The 17,257-nt window shown below is 40.2% G+C and overlaps 1 protein-coding gene across 3 annotated transcripts in view; it reads right to left on the bottom strand.

Annotated features, from left to right (window-relative positions):
- Nucleotides 1-496: 496 nt before the first annotated feature.
- LOC135508492 (NACHT, LRR and PYD domains-containing protein 3-like) overlaps nt 497-17,257 on the bottom strand; it is a 37,506-nt gene continuing 20,745 nt past the window's right edge. For all 3 annotated transcript variants that reach the window (XM_064928730.1, XM_064928732.1, XM_064928733.1), the window contains exons 5-12: nt 14,792-16,580; nt 14,503-14,676; nt 12,210-12,380; nt 8,512-8,685; nt 8,170-8,340; nt 5,377-5,568; nt 5,238-5,272; nt 497-4,939 (exon numbers count right to left, since the gene is read on the bottom strand). In XM_064928730.1, coding sequence (XP_064784802.1) covers nt 4,383-4,939; nt 5,238-5,272; nt 5,377-5,568; nt 8,170-8,340; nt 8,512-8,685; nt 12,210-12,380; nt 14,503-14,676; nt 14,792-16,580 — 3,263 coding nt within the window. In that variant the 3' untranslated portion in view covers nt 497-4,382. The remainder of the gene's footprint in view (nt 4,940-5,237; nt 5,273-5,376; nt 5,569-8,169; nt 8,341-8,511; nt 8,686-12,209; nt 12,381-14,502; nt 14,677-14,791; nt 16,581-17,257) is intronic.

Here is a 17,257-nt window from a genome sequence, read left to right as displayed (position 1 = left end):
ATAGATATGTCTGATGTCCTCACCACTAATAGATATGTCTGATGTCCTCACCACTAATAGATGTCAGTCCGATGTCCTCACCACTAATAGATATGTCTGATGTCCTCACCACTAATAGATATGTCTGATGTCCTCACCACTAATAGATGTCAGTCCGATGTCCTCACCACTAATAGATATGTCTGATGTCCTCGCCACTAATAGATATGTCTGATGTCCTCGCCACTAATAGATATGTCTGATGTCCTCGCCACTAATAGATATGTCTGATGTCCTCGCCACTAATAGATATGTCTGATGTCCTCGCCACTAATAGATATGTCTGATGTCCTCGCCACTAATAGATATGTCTGATGTCCTCGCCACTAATAGATATGTCTGATGTCCTCGCCACTAATAGATATGTCTGATGTCCTCACCACTAATAGATATGTCTGATGTCCTCACCACTAATAGATATGTCTGATGTCCTCACCACTAATAGATATGTCTGATGTCCTCACCACTAATAGATATGTCTGATGTCCTCACCACTAATAGATATGTCTGATGTCCTCACCACTAATAGATATGTCTGATGTCCTCACCACTAATAGATATGTCTGATGTCCTCACCACTAATAGATATGTCTGATGTCCTCACCACTAATAGATATGTCTGATGTCCTCACCACTAATAGATGTCAGTCCGATGTCCTCACCACTAATAGATGTCAGTCCGATGTCCTCACCACTAATTGATATGTCTGATGTCCTCACCACTAATAGATGTCAGTCCGATGTCCTCGCCACTAATAGACGTCAGTCCGATGTCCTCGCCACTAATAGATGGGGCGGCAGGTTAGAGCGTTGGACTAGTAACCGGAAGGTTGTGAGTTCAAACCCCTGAGCTGACAAGGTACAAATCTGTCGTTCTGCCCCTGAACAGGCAGTTAACCCACTGTTCCCAGGCCGTCATTGAAAATAAGAATGTGTTCTTAACTGACTTGCCTGGTTAAATAAAGGTAAAATAAATAAAATAAAAACCACTAATAGATGTCAGTCCGATGTCCTCACCACTAATAGATGTCAGTCCGATGTCCTCACCACTAATAGATGTCAGTCCGATGTCCTCACCACTAATAGACGTCAGTCCGATGTCCTCACCACTAATAGACGTCAGTCCGATGTCCTCACCACTAATAGACGCATGTCTGATGTCCTCATCCACTTTCACTCATAAAGCTGCAGCAGAATCCAGATCCGCTCCCAATGCTACACGGCACTCCACACGCACAGGGGGACAAAGAGATGGATACAAGAGTGGAAGAATGGTGGGGATAATGTAGGAAAGAAGCACAGGAAAGAAAGAATAAGGAATGAAAACTGGGAAAATACGACAATGAAAGACAAGGACGATGGTCTAAACAGAGAGTGGTACTGGAATAGTTTGGATCAAGTTTGGGGTTAATCCACTTGACTCAGGGGAAGAGTTGGAAATGTTCCTTGAAAATTCACAAACGGTGCTTTGTGACTGGATCAAATTGATGACACCAGTTACCCAATAAAGACATCAGAATGCACCTGACCATGTGCTCTCTTTGACACCTGGGTTCACTTGGGTTTAACATGGGTTTAACATGGGTTCACCTGGGTTCAACACCACTTTTATCTGACAACATTATCAGCTACTTTACTCCTATACTTTTTTTGTAATGTTTAAGATTCTAAAGCCTCACGCACCCACCATGGGTTCAACTTGGATTCAACAATAACATTGTCTGCGACATACTCGTTTGAATTGATATACTTTTTCTTTCAAAGACAAACATACAGGTATTGGCACCAAAAATGCTTTGTACCCAATGTACCCAATACAGACAGGCAGACAGGCAAAGACAGGCAGACAAGCAGACAGGCAGACAGACAATGCCCCCAAAACACAGTAAGTACCAATACACACAAACGAGAACCAACTTGTTTCGTCAAAAGAGGGTTATGCAAAGGTTATCTTTTCAGTCTCAAAACCACTAGTTCAGACAGATAATTCAATTGGTGCTGAAGTGAACACTACTATCGTGTGCATACACCATATCTGTGGCAATACCCCAGAGACTTGCTGACGTCACAAACAGAAACACCAGATAATAGCCAAGCCACAGGGTTCATCACAACTAGTCCTGCCACTATCAGGGCTGACGTCTCTCTTGGTTTTAGGCCTGAACTCTAAATCTGTCCCCCATGGTGGGTGCGCCAGGCCTTAGAATCTTAAACATTACAAAAAAAGTATAGGAGTAAAGTAGTTGATAATGTTGTTGTCAGATAAAAAGTGGTATAACGAATCACAAAGCATTGTCCCAAAGCATTGTCCCAAAGCATTGTTTTTCTGCTGGTTGCTAAAAGCTGTTAGGTCCTTTTTCTGTACTTCTTTAATACCCCAAATCTCCCACATTGTTGCAGTTTGGAACATTGTCTATAATACAGTATCTAGATCTTAAACTGAAAACTCAAACCGGTGTTGTGTACCAAGACACACTGAGAGGAACAGGAATCCTAGACACAAGTTACATAACAAATTGGTTCTTAGGTGTGAGCCAGCAACATGCTTTGCCCCCAACTCAGGGTTTAAAATCAAATAAAAAATGCCGGGACTGAATCTTAAGTCGATCTCAGGTCGATTGTCTGGGGCCAAATTAGCCCTTTCATGTCAGAAAGTCGTGACCATCATGCTTTTAGGGAAAGTGCGCGTTTGACTAAGTCCAGTCCTCTTGCTCAGGTCCCCAGGATCATTTTTAGAAAGAAGTACCGAGAAGCTCAGTTCTGGTGACTTTTTTAAAAGTCATATTACTCCAAAATGAATTAAAATGAAATGATGCCGACACCAAATGAAAATATAATTACCATCTCCAGAAATGAGCCCCCCCAAAAAAATATTGGTAAAAAATGAAGGGGAGGAGACAGGTTAAAGATGCTGAAACTGTGTTTACATATTGGACCATATGGCCTCTTGGTCTATTATCAGAGTTGCTATTAGCAATAAGCATTATCACCTGTAGCCCAACTGATGCAGCATAGTGGCTTAAAATGCACGTAGGGTGAAGCATGCCGTTGTTCCATCTGCATTTACCCCACTGGGAACAACATCCTGATTGATATTACTATTATTAATTATTGTTTCATTATAAATATAAATAATAATTATTCACTCGAAGAAAAAAAAAAGAAGAGAAAAAAAATGGTTTCTATTACAAAGTATGTAATTGCCCTTTTAAACGCCATTGGCCCCTTTGAGCTCTGTTCTGTCGTGAGTCTTTTCTGTGAGCCGGATCATTTGGCTCCATTCACCTACAAGAGCCATGTTCATTTGGCTCCATTCACCTACAAGAGCCATGTTCATTTGGCTCCATTCACCTACAAGAGCCATGTTCATTTGGCTCTATCCACCTACAAGAGCCATGTTCATTTGGCTCCATTCACCTACAAGAGCCATGTTCATTTGGCTCCATTCACCTACAAGAGCCATGTTCATTTGGCTCCATTCACCTACAAGAGCCATGTTCATTTGGCTCCCAAACGGCTCTTCGTTTAATAAGGCTTAAAAATGGAGAAAAAAAAACATGAAAAAAGACAAAAAACATTATGTCATATAGTGAAATGTGCCATTCAAATAGATTCTTACCTGAACAAATTTTTTAGATGGCCTGCAATTGATTTTATTACGCAGTGAAAAAATGAGCGTGGACCAGAATGATGATCTCTCCTCACTATGTTGCTCCTCAAATCAAATCAAATGTTATATGTCACATGCCCAAAAAACAACAGTAAAATGTAAATGCTTACTTATGGAGGGTAAAAAAAAAAAAAAAAGTATGACATTTTTTCTAAATTAAACTACAGGAAAAATAGTATAGGTCTGTAACAGTCTGGGTCTAGCGTCTCCCCCTCTGAAGAGGGGGATGTCCGGGGCAGCTTTCCAATTTTTGGGGATCTCAGAGGATACGAAAGAGAGGTTGAACAGGCTAGTAATAGGGGTTGCAACAATTGCGGAAGATAATCTTAAAAAGAGAGGTTCCAGATTGTCTGGCCCCGCTGATTTGTAGGGGTCCAAATTTCGCAACTCTTTCAGAACATCAACTATCTAGATTTGGGTGAAGGAGAAATGGGGAGGCTTGGGCAAGTTCTCTTTTAATAAATATTTTTGGGATATTTTAAAACCATGCGTCTTTTAAAGCTTGCTGTGTTATGCAGAGTGAATTTTAAACTGCATGAGTAAAGTGATTTTTAATGTGCAGCTCAATGGCTGCGTTTAGTTAGGCAGCCAAATTCTGATATTTTTTTTCCACTAATTGGTATGTTTCACTGAACACATCAAATGTGTGGCCGTCACAATTATCATGACAAACTTATGACTGTGTTTCTTTGAAGGCTTTGGTGTCTACATGACACAGGGTCACTGAAGAACCAACCCAAAGCCTAAACCCTGGGTAAAGAGGCTTAGTAAATCTGGCTTGGAACGTGTGCAGTAGAGTTGCTGTGTCTGAGGAGATGCTGTAGAAGGACAGAGTGCCAGCCAGCCAGTCCAGATACACTCCTACTCTGTTGGAGCAGGGGACCGGTATGAAAGTACACTTATTATTGTACAAGGCAGTGTACTTCTGATCAGAGCACAACATTCTCCAGGACTTGTCATTAAATCCAAACCCACAGTCTTTCCCCGTTCCTTTCCTGCTGATTTCTTTATACGTTACTGCTATATCAACCACATCCCCGCTCCACTCTGCCTCCCAGTAGCAGCGCCCAGTCAGACCTTCTCTACAAAGCACCTGTGTCCAGTCCAGAAATCTGTCTGGGTGATCAGGATACAACTGCTCTTCTATCTCCCATGTCACCTTTCTGTTGTCCTCAGACAGAGAGAGATGTCTGTATGTTGTGTTCGGGTCCAGTGTTAGCTCACATGCGGCTAATCAAGGAAGAACAGAGTATGGAAAAGTCATTATGCAATGCGCTGTAAGTATCCAGAACAATCTTCTAAATATTAGTGAAGACGGACAACCGACTTCATCCGTAAAAATATAAATAAAAACTACATGAAAGAAATGTGTTGTTCCTTCATACACTGCAGTGAAAAATGACTAATGGAATGAAGTCATGGTTGGCCGTCCGCCTTCACCAGTGTGCTGTTTTTTCATACTGTTTGGATACTTAGTAACATGCCCTATTCAAGATATAAAAGCTTGATTTAACAGCAAATAACTTACATCTCTGAAACAGCAAAAACTCTTCACCGTGGCCACTGCAAGAAAAGCACAAGGACATGAAGTGACTCTGAAAACCTTATTGTATATTGATTGTACAGTTATATACATTTGACAGATTAAAAAAGCAGAACTGTTTTACCTGACTGTTTTGAGATGATATTGAGGATCCTCCAGGGCAGCAGTGAGCAGCTCTACTCCTGGGTCTCCTAGATCTGCTGGGTCTCCTGGCTGACTGTAACTGAGGTCCAGTTCTCTCAGGTGTGATGAGTTTGAGCTGAGAGTTGAGGAACATTTTTCCAAGTTTTTCTTTGTGATGTTACATCGGTCCAGCCTAAAAAAAAAAAAAAAAAAAAAGTCTTAGTGGCTAATGTAATATATTGGGGGGCAGCCACTAACATTAGGGTTATCAGGAGGGAACTATTGTCACGACTTCCGCCAAAGTCATTCCCTCTCCTTGTTCGGGCGGCGTTCGGCGGTCGACGTCACCGGTCTTCTAGCCATCGCCGATCCACCTTTAATTTTCCATTTGTTTTGTCTTGTTTTCCCACATACCTGGTATTCATTCCCTCATTACATGCAGTGTATTTAACCCTCTGTTCCCCCCATGTCTGTGTGTGTAATTGTTTATTGTCAGGTTGGCACTCTTCCGGCTGGTTTGCGCCAGGTTCTATTTTACACCCGTGCTTTTTGACAGCCTGTACTTTGTACCTTGTTATTTTGTACTTAGTTCTGCCTCACCTATTCTGATGGCATTTGTTTTTGAGACGCGGTTGCGTTCTATTCTTATGATGTTGCCTCAGTAAAGTTGCCTTGTCCACTCATCTCTGCCCTCCTGAGCCTGACTTTCATTGCACCAGCTACACCCACACCGTGACAACTATTTACAGAGATATTTGCTTTCTAAAAAAAATGGTTTCATATTCAGGACGATATATTTGACAGTTGCAATATAATTATTATTAAATGGTTTTATATTATTAGACAGTAGTTTCCATATTATTTAATAGTTATTTTTATTAGACAGTAGCAGCCATATTTATTATTTAATGGTTAATATTATTAGACAGTAGCAGCCATATTTATTATTTAATGGTTAATATTATTAGACAGTAGCAGCCATATTTATTATTTAATGGTTATTTTTATTAGACAGTAGCAGCCATATTTATTATTTAATGGTTAATATTATTAGACAGTAGTTTCCATATTATTTAATAGTTATTTTTATTAGACAGTAGCAGCCATATATATTATTTAATGGTTAATATTATTAGACAGTAGTTGCCATATTTATTATTTAATGGTTAATATTATTAGACAGTAGCAGCCATATTTATTATTTAATGGTTAATATTATTAGACAGTAGTTGCCATATTATTTAATAGTTATTTTTATTAGACAGTAGCAGCCATATTTATTATTTAATGGTTAATATTATTAGACAGTAGTTGCCATATTTATTATTTAATGGTTAATATTATTAGACAGTAGCAGCCATATTTATTATTTAATGGTTAATATTATTAGACAGTAGTTGCCATATTATTTAATAGTTATTTTTATTAGACAGTAGCAGCCATATTTATTATTTAATGGTTAATATTATTAGACAGTAGTTGCCATATTTATTATTTAATGGTTAATATTATTAGACAGTAGCAGCCATATTTATTATTTAATGGTTAATATTATTAGACAGTAGTTGCCATATTATTTAATAGTTATTTTTATTAGACAGTAGCAGCCATATTTATTATTTAATGGTTAATATTATTAGACAGTAGTTGCCATATTTATTATTTAATGGTTAATATTATTAGACAGTAGCAGCCATATTTATTATTTAATGGTTAATATTATTAGACAGTAGTTGCCATATTATTTAATAGTTATTTTTATTAGACAGTAGCAGCCATATTTATTATTTAATGGTTAATATTATTAGACAGTAGTTGCCATATTTATTATTTAATGGTTAATATTATTAGACAGTAGCAGCCATATTTATTATTTAATGGTTAATATTATTAGACAGTAGTTGCCATATTGTTCTTGTTACTAAGTATTGTTTTGTTGTTTCCATTTGGACTCTTGAAAATGAGATGGTGCATGAGAGATTTCATCCTGCAAAATATCTAATAAATAAAAAGTGTTTTTCAAAGTCAATTCAAGCCCTCTGATTTGATCATACATGAATTCACTTCATACATCTGACCTGAACGTTCACGTACATGCAACCTGAAATTAACACAATGACATGCCCAACATCACCATATTTGGGTAGAAGAATCCACTGTTGTATGAACAGTAGAGCAGAGAAGATATATCATGTACAGACGTTCGCTTGTTCACCAGTAAAACTGACTGTACGCACATCTCAGAGCAGACACTTTAAACAATGCTACCTTATATAAATGTTACTTACCCTACATTATTCATCTCATATGCATACGTATATACTGTACTCTATATCATCGACTGCATCCTTATGTAATACATGTATCACTAGCCACTTTAACTATGCCACTTTGTTTACATACTCATCTCATATGTATATACTGTACTCGATACCATCTACTGTATCTTGCCTATGCTGCTCTGTGCCATCACTCATTCATATATCTTTATGTACATATTCTTTATCCCCTTACACTGTGTATAAGACAGTAGATCAGGAATTGTTAGTTAGATTACTTGTTGGTTATTACTGCATTGTCGGAACTAGAAGCACAAGCATTTCGCTACACTCGCATTAACATCTGCTAACCATGTGTATGTGACAAATAAAATTTGATTTGATTTGATTAATTCAAACACACCATATGACCACGTTGATATTGATAAATGTCCATTTTATGATCAGTCACGTTCATTTAATAAATGAGGGCCAAAGTAAATATGGTTGTAAAGTCAAGTTGCTAAATAATTCACCTCAGTGTCTCCAGTGTACATTGCAGACTCCCCAGTCCAGCAGACAGCAGCTCCACTCCTGAATCCTGCAGGTCATTGTCACTCAGGTCCAGCTCTCTCAGGTTTGAGTTTGAGATGAGAACTGAGGCCAACTTTTCACAACAGCTTTCTGTGAGTTTACATCTATTCAACCTAAAAAAAAACAAGTTGGACAAAACAAATTGAATCAAAATTCACCTGTATTTGCACAGTGTAAAACCAGAACTCACTGAATATATATTTACTTCAAAAGCTTTCAAATAAATCTTATAAATTAAGGAATTCAACAAGGTTCTGCTCTTCAACAATGCCAGTAATACTGACCTTAGTGTCTGTAGTTTGCAGGTTGGATTTCCCAGTCCGGCAGAGAGCTGCTTCACTCCTGAATCCTGCAGGTCATTCACACCCAAGTCCAGCTTTCTCAGGCATGAGGAATTTGAGCTAAGAACTGAGGCCAGTGCTTCACAACAATGCTCTGTGAGGTTACATCCACGTAGCCTATAATATAAATAAATTGTTGAAGTAATTACATTTTATACAGCATGTAGGCCTTGGTTTTCAATGTATTCCTCTTTTTTGAGTGTGTGGCTCTCCATCTCCCCCAGAATTATAACTTTAATACCTACGCACTTGGTACAGACATTATTTGGTATAAAGGACATTTAAAGAGTGCAGACGTCCTCCTATCATGTGCAGGGAAATGGATAATGGGGTAGGATCATCTCATTTTTAAGGGGTCTGCTAGTCTGAACAATTGTATTTGATTAGTTGGACATACTGCATAGCTCATTCCCCGACCATGGCTGACCTCTGACCCTACTCGGAGACATCAACCTCCCGACACCTTCGACTAATTTCTTTCCACTTCTTTCCTTTTTTGACCCCACCCTTTCCCAGTCCCCTCCCACTCACAAGGTAGGCAATGTGAGTTAACCTCATCTTCACTACACTCTTACAAAAAAAAAATCTTTATTCTGCTAGTTATTCTGCTGTTCCCATAGGAGAACCCTTTATAGTTTCAGGTAGAAAATGTTTGGTTCCATGTAGAACCCTTTCTACATTCCAATTCTCATTTACACAATAACGCCCTGCATACCCTGAAAAACAGACAGCGCTACATACTGTACAACATCGTCATGAGGTTGGAGAATGATCTTTCAGAGACAGTACAAAGGCCCTACTGACTGGAATCATTTACCCGTCGAGATCAGGCATTAACATCAACACAGTGATTTTAAGAAAGCCCTTTTTCTAATGTTAAGAACAAACAGTTTGTGTTTTTATCTAATAAAAACATACCTATGTGAAGATACTTGTAAATATGTCACCAGTCAAAAGTTTGGACACACCTACTCATTCAAGGGTTTTTCTATTATTTTACTATTTTCTAAATTGTAGAATAACAGTGAAGACATCAAACTAGGAAATAACACACATGGAATCATGTAGTAATGAAAAAAGTGCAAAACAAATCAAAATATATTTTAGAATTTAGATTCTTCAAAGTAGCCACGCTTTGCCTTGATGACAGCTTTGCACACTCTTGGCATTCTCTCAACCAGCTTCAATTGGAATGCTTTTCCAACAGTCTTGAATGAGTCCTCACATATGCTGATCACTTGTTGGCTGCTTTTCCTTCACTCTGCGGTCCAACTCATCCCAAACCATCTCAATTAGGTTGACGTCAGGTCATCTGATGCAGCACTCCGTCACTCTCCTTCTTGGTCAAATAGCCCTTACACAGGCTGGAGGTGTGTTGGGTTATTGTCCTGTTGAAAAACAAATGATAGTCCCACTAAGCGCAAACCACTGCAGAATGCTGTGGTAGCCATGCTGGTTAAGTGTGCGATGAATTCTAAATAAATCCCTGACAATGTCACCAACAAAGCACCCCCACACCTCCTCGTCCATGCTTCATGGTGGGAACCACACATGCAGAGATCATCTGTTCGCCTACTCTGTGTCTCACAAAGACACAGCAGTTGAAACCAAAAATCTCACATTTGGACTCATCAGACCAAAGGACAGATTTCCACCGGTCTAATCAAATCAAATCGTATTTGTTACATGTGCTGAATACAACAGGCGAAGGTAGACCTTACAGTTAAATAGGTAAAAAATTGATAAGTAAAACAATTATTATAATAATTAAAGAGCAGCTGTAAAATAACAGTAGTGAGATTATATACGAGGGTACAGGTACAGAGTCAATGTGCGGGGCAACAGGTTAGAATGCAGTCATTCGAGGTAATATGTAGGTACAGTTAAAGTGAGTATGCATTGAAAATAACCAGAGAATAGCAGCAGCATAGGCGGGGGGCAATGCAAATAGTCTGGTGCAAATAGTCTGGGTAGCCATTTGATTAGCTGTTCAGGAGTCTTATGGTTTGGTGGTAGAAGCTGTTAAGCAGCCTTGGACCTAGACTTAGAGCTCCGGTACTGCTTGCCGTGCGGTAGCAGAGAGGTCTGTCTATGACCAGGCTGGCTGGAATCTTTGACAATCTGGAATCTTTGACCTGGTATAAAGGTCCTGGATGGCAGGAAGCTTGGCCCCAGTGATGGACTGGGCCATACGCACAATCTTCTGCAGTGCCTTGCGGTCGGAGGCCGAGCAGTTGCTATCCCAGGCAGTGATGCTCTCGATGGTGCGGCTGCATAACGTTTTGAGGATCTTTTAAAAAAAATTTATTTGACCTTTATTTAACTAGGCAAGTCAGTTAAGAACAAATTCTTATTTTCATTGACGGCCTAGGAACAGTGGGTTAACTACCTGTTCAGGGGCAGAACGACAGATTTGTACCTTGTCAGCTCGGGGGTTTGAACATGCAACCTTCCGGTTATTAGTTCAACTCTCTAAACTCTAGGCTACACTGCCGCCGATCTGAGGAGCCATGCAAAATCTTTTCAGTCCCCTGAAAGGAATAGACTTGTCGTGCCCTCTTCATGACTGTCTTGGTGTGTTTGGACCATGATAGCTTGTTGGTGATGTGGACACCAAGGAACTTTAATCTCTCAACCTGCTCTACGACAGCCCTGTCGATGAGAATGGGGGAGTGCTCAGTCCTCCTTTTCCTGTAGTCCACAATCATCTCCTTTGTCTTAATCTCATTGAGGGAGAAGTTGTTATCCTGGTACCAAACGGCCAGTTCTCTGACCTCCTCCCTATAGTCTGTCTCATCGTTGTCGGTGATCAGGCCTACCACTGTTGTGTCGTCGGCAAACTTAATGATGGTGTTGGAGTCGGGCTTGACCATGCAGTCATCGGTGAACAAGGAGTACAGGAGGGGACTGAGCACGCAGTCCTGAGGGGCCCCCGTGTTGAGGATCAGCGTGGCAGATGTGTTGTGACCTACCCTTACCACCTGGGGGAGGCCCATCAGGAAGTCCAGGATCCAGTTTCAGAGGGAGGTGTTTAGTCCCAGTGTCCTTAGCTTAGTGATGGTGTTGGACGCTGAGCTGTCGTCAATGAACAGCATTCTCACATAGGTGTTCCTTTTGTCTAGGTAGGAACGGGCAGTGTGGGGTGTTCTAGAGATTTAATCATCAGTGGATGTGTTGGGGCGGTATGCAAATTGTAGTGGGTCTAGAGTTTCTGCGATAATGGTGTTGATGTGAGCCTTGATCAGCCTTTCAAAGCACTTCATGGCTACATACATGTGTGCTACAGGTCGGTAGTCACTTAGGCAGGATACCTTTGTGTTCTTGGGCACAGGGACTATGGTGGTCTGCTTGAAACATGTTGGTATTACAGACTCAGTCAGAGTCAGGTTGAAAATGTCAGAGTGTGATCACAAAGTTGTCCGGAACAGCTGATGCTCTCATGCATGCTTCAGTGTTGCTTGCCTTGAAGTGAGCAACATATGCCTTATTATCATTTTATAATTGTTTAAAAAAAATGACAGTAGTTGCCATATTATTATTATGTAATTGTTAATGTTAACAATTTATGATCAGTCACATTCATTTAATGAATGAAGGCCAAAGTAAATATGGTTGTAAACTCAAGCGTTCCAATAATTCACCTCAGTGTCTCCAGTGTACATTGCAGACTCCCCAGTCCAGCAGACAGCAGCTCCACTCCTGAATCCTGCAGGTCATTGTCACTCAGGTCCAGTTCTTTCAGGTTTGAGCTTGAGATGAGAACTAAGGCCAACTGTTCACAACATCTCTCTGTGAGTTTACAGCTATTCAACCTAAAATGAAACAAATTGGACAGCACAAATTGGATACGAATCATCCACTACTTAGATTCTACTCATGAAAGTAACAGGCCATTATCACTTCAGAGGCATAACAATAGACTTATTAACTACATTTCCATTCACAGTTTTAATGTGAGAAAAATCATACAGTATAAAAAAATCATCATAACAAGTTTTGGTACTATTTTATAAATGCCAACAGATAATTTGTTCTCATGCTATTTTACATATTTTGCCATTAGACTGAGAAAAAAAGTTGCTGTTTGAAAGACGGGACAATCAACATTTCTCTTAAGGCCTTAAAACACTTGTTGGACTATAATTTAAAAAATGAAACGCCTTTTATGGTGTCTGATGAAGTCGACCTGAATCCAGTAATTTGAGTATTATGCGTTTCATTTTTTTCGAACAAAATTAGGTTGTTCCATTACATGATATGAAAGCTGATACTTTGGTCTATCAAAATATATATTTAAAATATTGTTAATATTGATTGTTTAATTCTAACATTAGATGATTCAAATATGTAATAAAAAAACTCAGAACTTCTATTTCTTTTGTTTTATAGTACTATTAAATGCTTCAGGGTTAACCCTATTACAGGAGTCACTGGCTTACTGGTGCTTTGCCATGCCGTGCCTAGGAGGGGTGCGTCACTTGAGTGGGTTGAGTCACTGACGTAATCTTCCTGTCTGGGTTGGCGCCTCCGCCTTGGGTTGTGCTGTGGTGGAGATCTCTGTGGGCTGTACTCGGCCTTGTCTCAGGATGGTAAGTTGGTGGTTGAAGATATCCCTCTAGTGATATGGGGGCTGTGCTTTGGCAAAGTGGGTGGGGTTATATCCTGCCTGTTTGGCCCTGTCCGGAGGTATCATTGGATGGGGCCACAGTGTCTCCTGACCCCTCCTGTCTCAGCCTCCAGTATTTATGCTACAGTATGTGTAGGGGGGCTGGGGTCAGTTTGTTATATCTGGAGTACTTCTCCTGTCCTATACGGTGTCCTGTGTGAATTTAAGTATGCTCTCTCTAATTCTTTCCTTCTTTCTTTCCTTCTTTCTTTCCTTCTTTCTCTCTCGGAGGACCTGAGCCCTAGGACCATGGCTCAGGACTACCTGGCATGATGACTCCTTATTGTCCTCAGTCCACCTGGCCGTGCTGCTGCTCCAGTTTCAACTGTTCTGCCTGCGGCTATGGAACCCTGACCTGTTCACCAGACATGATACCTCTCCCAGACCTGCTGTTTTCAACTCTTTAGACATAGCAGGAGCGGTAGAGATACTCTTAATGATCAGCTATGAAAAGCCAATTGACATTTACTTCTGAGGTGCTGACTTGTTGCACCCTCAACAACTACTGTGATTATTATTATTATTTGACCCTGCTGGTCATTTATGAACATTTGAACACCTTGGCCATGTTCTGTTATAATCTCCAGCCGGCAGAGCCAGAAAAGGACTGGCCCCCACTCATTGCCTGGTTCCTCTCTAGGTTTCTTCCTAGGTTTTGGCCTTTCTAGGGAGTTTTTCCTAGCCACCGTGCTTCTACACCTGCATTGCTTGCTGTTTGGGGTTTTAGGCTGGGTTTCTGTACAGCACTTTGAGATATCAGCTGATGTAAGAAGGGCTATATAAATACAATTGATTTGATTTAGCATTTTGGCATGTTTTTCTAGATTTAGACCATAATACAACATTTATAAAGCAAACACTATCACTTAAGTCTAACACAGAAAATACTGTATATGTATTATGTTGCAGAACAGTGATTTTTTAAATATTTTAGCAGAAAATATTCTATATATTCAATAGACTAACAAAATCAATCTGAAGGTGGTTAGCCATCAGTGACGGAGTTGACAAAAAGCAATAGTGTGATACGCAGGACTCGTAATCCACGAGTGGCAGTGGTTCAGATCCAACAAAGGTGCCTGCCTGATTTATCAAAGTTTCGTATTTGACGGATCTGATTGTTAAATCAGAGTTCAATGTTTACCTGCATGCGACATGAAACGAACATAATCACACACTCTTACGTTGCGATATTTGGGTAGGAAAATCCACTTTATGATCATATCTGTGCACCTTCATTTGATAAGGGCCAATGTAAATAACCTCACCTCAGTGTTTCCAGTTTGCACTGTGGATTCCCGAGTCCGGCATACAGCAGCCCCACTCCCGAATCTTGCAGGTCATTGTCACTCAGGTCCAGTTCTCTCAGTTGTGAGGAGTTTGAGCTGAGAGCTGATGCCAACTCTTTAAAGCATCTCTCTGTGAGTTTACATCTATTCAACCTGAATAGGACATCAATTGAAATTGAATCAACATAATGAACATTTTCAAACATAACTGCCAAAATATTAAGTCTAACACACCCAGCCAAGTTATGAAACCATTATAAGTACTTACAGAACTGTTCTGGAGGCTTTGACCACTGGCAGCAGCCTTAGAATACCTTCCTCTGTTCTGGAGAATCTATTGAGGTCAAGAACATCCAGCTCCTCTTCTGAAGTCAGCAACACAAAGGCCAGAGCTGACCACTCTGTAAGTGAAAATTTGGCTTCTGAGAGACTTCCTGAGTTCAAGTAGCTTTGCATCTCCCACACTAGATAGTGGTCATTCAGCTCATTCAGACAATGGAACAGATTGATGCATTTCTCTGGTGAGGGATTCTCTCTTATCTTCTCGTTGATGTATTTGACCGTTTCCACATTTGTCAGTGAGCTGCTCTCTGTTTGTGACAGTAGGCCTCGTAGGAGAGTCTGATTGGACTCAAGTGAAAGGCCCAGAAGAAAGCGGAGGAACAGATCCAGGTGTCCATTCTCGCTCTGTAAAGCTTTATCTACTGCACTGTTGTAGAAGTCGATCGTAGATTTGTGTCCGATTGATGATTCCTGGTCCCTGAATGAAGATCTCTTTTTGACCAGTGGATTCTCTCTACTTTGGTTGAATGTGAGAAACACATATAACGCAGCAAGAAACTCCTGGATGCTCAGATGCACAAAGCAGTACACATTCTCCTGGTACAGCCCACACTCCTCTCTGAAGATCTGTGTGCACACTCCTGAGTACACTGATGCTTCTCTGACATCAATGCCACACTCCCTTAGGTCTTCCTCATAGAAGATCAGATTGCCTTTTTCCAGTTGTTTGAGGGCCAGTTTTCCCAGAGAGAGAATTATCGTTTTATCCCAGTGTGGATCACGGTCATGGTCTTCAAGATACTTCTGAATCCCTTGTTTGGTCTGAAATACCAGGAAGTGTGTGTACATTTGAGTCTGATTCCTGGGCATCTCTACACTCTCTGCCTGACACAACAGTCTCTCTAGAACAGTGGCTGTAATCCAACTGAAGACTGGTATATGGCACATGATGTGGAGGCTCCTTGATGACTTAATGTGTGTGATGATTCTGCAGGCCAGGTTCTCATCACTGATTCTATTCTTGAAGTACTCCTCCTTCTGTGGGTCGTTGAAACCTTGTACCTCTGTCACCTGGTCAACACACTCTGGAGGAATCTGATTGGCTGCCGCTGGTCGGGATGTTATCCAGACAAGAGCAGAGGGGAGCAGATTCCCCTTGATGAGGTTTGTTAGCAGCACATCCACGGAGGTTGACTCTGTGACATCACAGCAGCTCTTGTTGTTCTTGAAGTCTAGAGGAAGTCGAAACTCATCCAGACCATCAAGAACAAACATAACTTTGTAGCTGTCAAAGTTGGAGATTCCAGATTCTCTAATCCCAATGAAACAGTGATCTATAAGTTCATTCAAACAGATTTTTTTATTTTTCATCAAATTCAGCTCCCGAAAAGGAAGTGGAAATATGAATTGGACATCCTGATTAGCTCTTCCTTCAGCCCAGTCCAGAATGAACTTCTGCACAGAGACAGTTTTTCCAATGCCAGCAACTCCCTTTGTCAGCACAGTTTTGATAGGTTTGTCTTGTCCAGGTGAGGGTTTAAAGATGTCGTTACATTTGATTTTTGTCCCTTGTGCTGCTGATTTCCTGGAAGCCGTTTCAATCTGTCTCACCTCATGTTCGTTATTGACATCTCCGCTTCCACCCTCTGTGATGTAGAGCTCTGTGTAGATCTTATTGAGAAGTGTTGAGTGGCCTTGTTTAGCTATTCCCTCAAATATGCATTCATGTCTCTTCTTCAGGGTAGATTTGAGTTGATACACCGGATGAAGTTCATCTATTTGATGAAACAAGTATTATAAATAGCAAAATCATTAACTTTACAGATGTAGTTTGACAGATATTTCAATGTTCCCTGATAATTACTAAAAAGTGTAGTGTACAGCTCAATTTTTTGGGGAATGCAAATTAAAAACATTTTCCATAATCCTGAAACCATTCTTTTCACAGTTACATTTATAATTTTCAGCATCACTGGTCAAATAAATGTATTAGGAGGAATAACATGCAGTCATAAGGACTCTCAATATTAGAAACACTGATATGCAGGATGATAACTAACTTTGTTAGCTCTAGCAGTATAGAGGGTAATTAAAGGGATCTTCTACTCAAAACACAATCTCATATGATTTGTCCACTTACCTTGGCTATTTTTGTGTTTTTGGATAAGTATTTTTTTTCCACAGAGGTGGTTGAGTACAAAAGTGTACATCTGAATTATCAAAGTTTTCTAAAGTTTTCTATTTGACTGATCTGAGCGGAAACAAGTTCACTGCATAAATACATTTTACATGATAATTTGCTTGCGCGCAAACTAACATTCACATAATTACAGTTCACTACATTGGCCAGATATGAGCAAAGAGAGGAGCCCTCATCAGACTACAGTAATGTAGGAGAGGAGCCCTCGTCAGACTACAGTAATACAAGAGAGGAGCCCTCGTCAGACTACAG

The sequence above is a fragment of the Oncorhynchus masou genome, chromosome 21 (genome assembly GCF_036934945.1).
Source record: "Oncorhynchus masou masou isolate Uvic2021 chromosome 21, UVic_Omas_1.1, whole genome shotgun sequence".
Taxonomy (NCBI): Eukaryota; Metazoa; Chordata; class Actinopteri; order Salmoniformes; family Salmonidae; genus Oncorhynchus; species Oncorhynchus masou.
This window is presented reverse-complemented; position numbering and strand designations above follow the sequence as displayed.